General features: G+C 40.8%; 1 protein-coding gene across 1 annotated transcript in view; it reads right to left on the bottom strand.

Annotated features, from left to right (window-relative positions):
* Window positions 1–1,367, bottom strand: part of LOC138020992 (protein C19orf12-like) — a 1,584-nt gene extending 217 nt beyond the window's left edge. The window contains exon 1 of the mRNA XM_068867870.1: window positions 957–1,367. Coding sequence (XP_068723971.1) covers window positions 957–1,367 — 411 coding nt within the window. The remainder of the gene's footprint in view (window positions 1–956) is intronic.
* Window positions 1,368–2,500: the final 1,133 nt, after the last annotated feature.

The following is a 2,500-nucleotide window of genomic DNA, read 5'->3' as shown; positions in this document are numbered from 1 at the left end:
CTGCCACAACACCGGGGACTTCATCCCCTACTCTTCTCGAATAGTTTGTGGGTTCTTCAAGGTTCTTTAACGTACCACAGGGAACTAATGAACATGGAAGATATTTGTGAGACGGGGCCTATGGTTTATAGTCATTATTCGAGGAGACTTAAAATGCAGCACTTTCTCCTCGGTTATTTTAAGATCCTGAGTGTTGATCCGACCTTCCCCGTGACAGCCCGATGCTCAAACAACTGAGCCACTGGTTCGCGGTCAAAAAACGTCCAAAAAACGCAGGAAAAAAACAACGGTTTTTCAAGAATTTACCGTCTCCAAACACGATTTTCCTTCAATACTCCATTGTTAAGTTTGGTTTCGTCACAAGTGGCAATTAATTCAACTCACCGTCTTCCTAGCTACCATCCTTTGTCACATACATGTAAACAACCCTGGTGCAGTTTGTCATGGAAACCGCAGATTGCCGGCAAAAATGTTGATCACTGATTAGACTATGTTAAGGTTGCATGAGGATAGACAATGTTAAAATTTATGATGTTCAAATTTATCGTCAAAATAAGAAATTATAAAATGTCAATTTTTGAAAAATAATCGGTGCGAATGCCTCAATCCTGGGTTCTACCTGACTAACTTTGGAAGTACGATCTCACTTCTAACTTTCATTGTTACTGACAAGAAAATTATAAACTTAATGCTGTTTTGTTTCGATTTCGTTACAATTTTATGCTACTGTGTAAATTTTACAAGTCATCTCTTTGGCTTGTTTTGAAATAAATCGAAATGAAGGGAAGAACAATTCAAAACATTTAGTCGCATTCCCTGCCAGACTATGGTTGTACTTCTCCACTTCAAGTTTCTCCTTTCGAATCTTCGCGACATCTCACTTTGTTAACGCATACGTGGTTCAAAGTTAATTTCACTCAACATCTTCAAGTATCGACTCCTCTTCTTTAACCAACCACATTTAAGCGGAGTTCCATTTTCAAGTAACATAACAACACTTCCAGAAAGCGCCTTTTCATTACAGGATCTGTAGCAACCTTCGCGTTCAAAGCCACAAAATTCTGAGCTTTGCATTCGTCGATCAAGTATCTCATGTAAGTGAACATAGCTTGCCTTTGTTCCTTATTCATATCCATCAAGAATTGATCCAAAGATACCACAGTTGATTTTCCTTTCCAAACGGCTAGAGATCCGCCGACAAGTCCTCCGACTACCAGACCGACGGGTCCTCCACAGACGCCTCCAACTGTAGCACCAATTCCTGTCATAAGTCCTCCTTTCATGCGATGGCTGTCGATGATTTGGTAATTATTCTCGCTTGTGATTATCGCCAAAAGACTCACAAGATCTTCTGCTGAGATTGGCATGATGTCTCTTAGTTGGAACTGTCGGGGTTTATAGTTTTGAAAAAAGACAGATTATAAGATCTTGTTCGCTTGTTCGTTGGCTATCTCGGCTAATGACACCAAACCTAGGGATTTATTACTCAGTTTTAGGGTTGCTGGGAATCGCCCCTACACGTGACACCAATGTTCTTGTCCACTAAACCAGTTTGACTTGTTTTATTGACCAGTTCGGTGGCTTGGTAGGCACACGTGCTAAACACACCTCTTTTCTCGGATAAACAAACAAAAAAGAAAAAAGAGCTTTTAGTTGAAAAAATAAACTTTGGCACGTTTTACAAAGATTTTTGCACACACAGCCTCGTAGCAGATCGTTGCAGAGAAGAAAAAGAGCTTTAAAGTTCTCTTTCAGTCTCTTGTTTACTGTATACTTAAAGAAAATAGTTGAGGAAATTTCAAATTTTTGATTTTTTTCAGTTTCTCCTGTGATTTAGGAGTTTTGCTAACTTTTTGGTTTTCTTTTTATAGCTATCTTTTTTTCAAAGTTGGACAGGCGACGAAGCAGAGAGAAACCGCCATTCGCTAGGTTAAGCAAATTGAGCCGAGACAAGAGAAAATGAGGGGACAGAGACGGAGGCTCAGGGCGTTGGTCGGGATATGTCATGTCCACGAAAGTTATTTTTAGACGAGCGGAAGTCTTTGTTCTAGCGGAAGTCTGTCTTCCGAGACGTCCGCATGCAGTCTTGTCTCGCTCTCAGGTTCTTAGTGAAGAGAGAAAATGGCGGCGCACGTGGAAGGCTAATGAATATTTATTTTCTTTCAAACATCAGACCGAGGTTGGCCTGCATGCGGACGTCTCGGAATACAGACTTCCGCTAGAACAAAGACTTCCGCTCGTCTAAAAATAACTTTTGTAGACATGACATATCCCAAGGGCTGGACCGGGAGCCTCCCTCTCTGTCCCCTCATTTTCTCTTGGCCGAGAATAGTCCTGCGGAACTCTTTCCTCGAAATTCAACCATATTACTCCCATCTTGAAAGATCTACACTGGTTACCAATTAATGAACGCATAAAGTTTAAGATTCTAATTCTCACTTTCAAGGCTTTGCATGATTTGTCTCCCTCGTACATACAAGAACTGATAAGTCTCTACCGT

Source organism: Montipora capricornis, chromosome 10 (genome assembly GCF_036669925.1).
Source record: "Montipora capricornis isolate CH-2021 chromosome 10, ASM3666992v2, whole genome shotgun sequence".
NCBI lineage: Eukaryota > Metazoa > Cnidaria > Anthozoa > Scleractinia > Acroporidae > Montipora > Montipora capricornis.
This window is presented reverse-complemented; position numbering and strand designations above follow the sequence as displayed.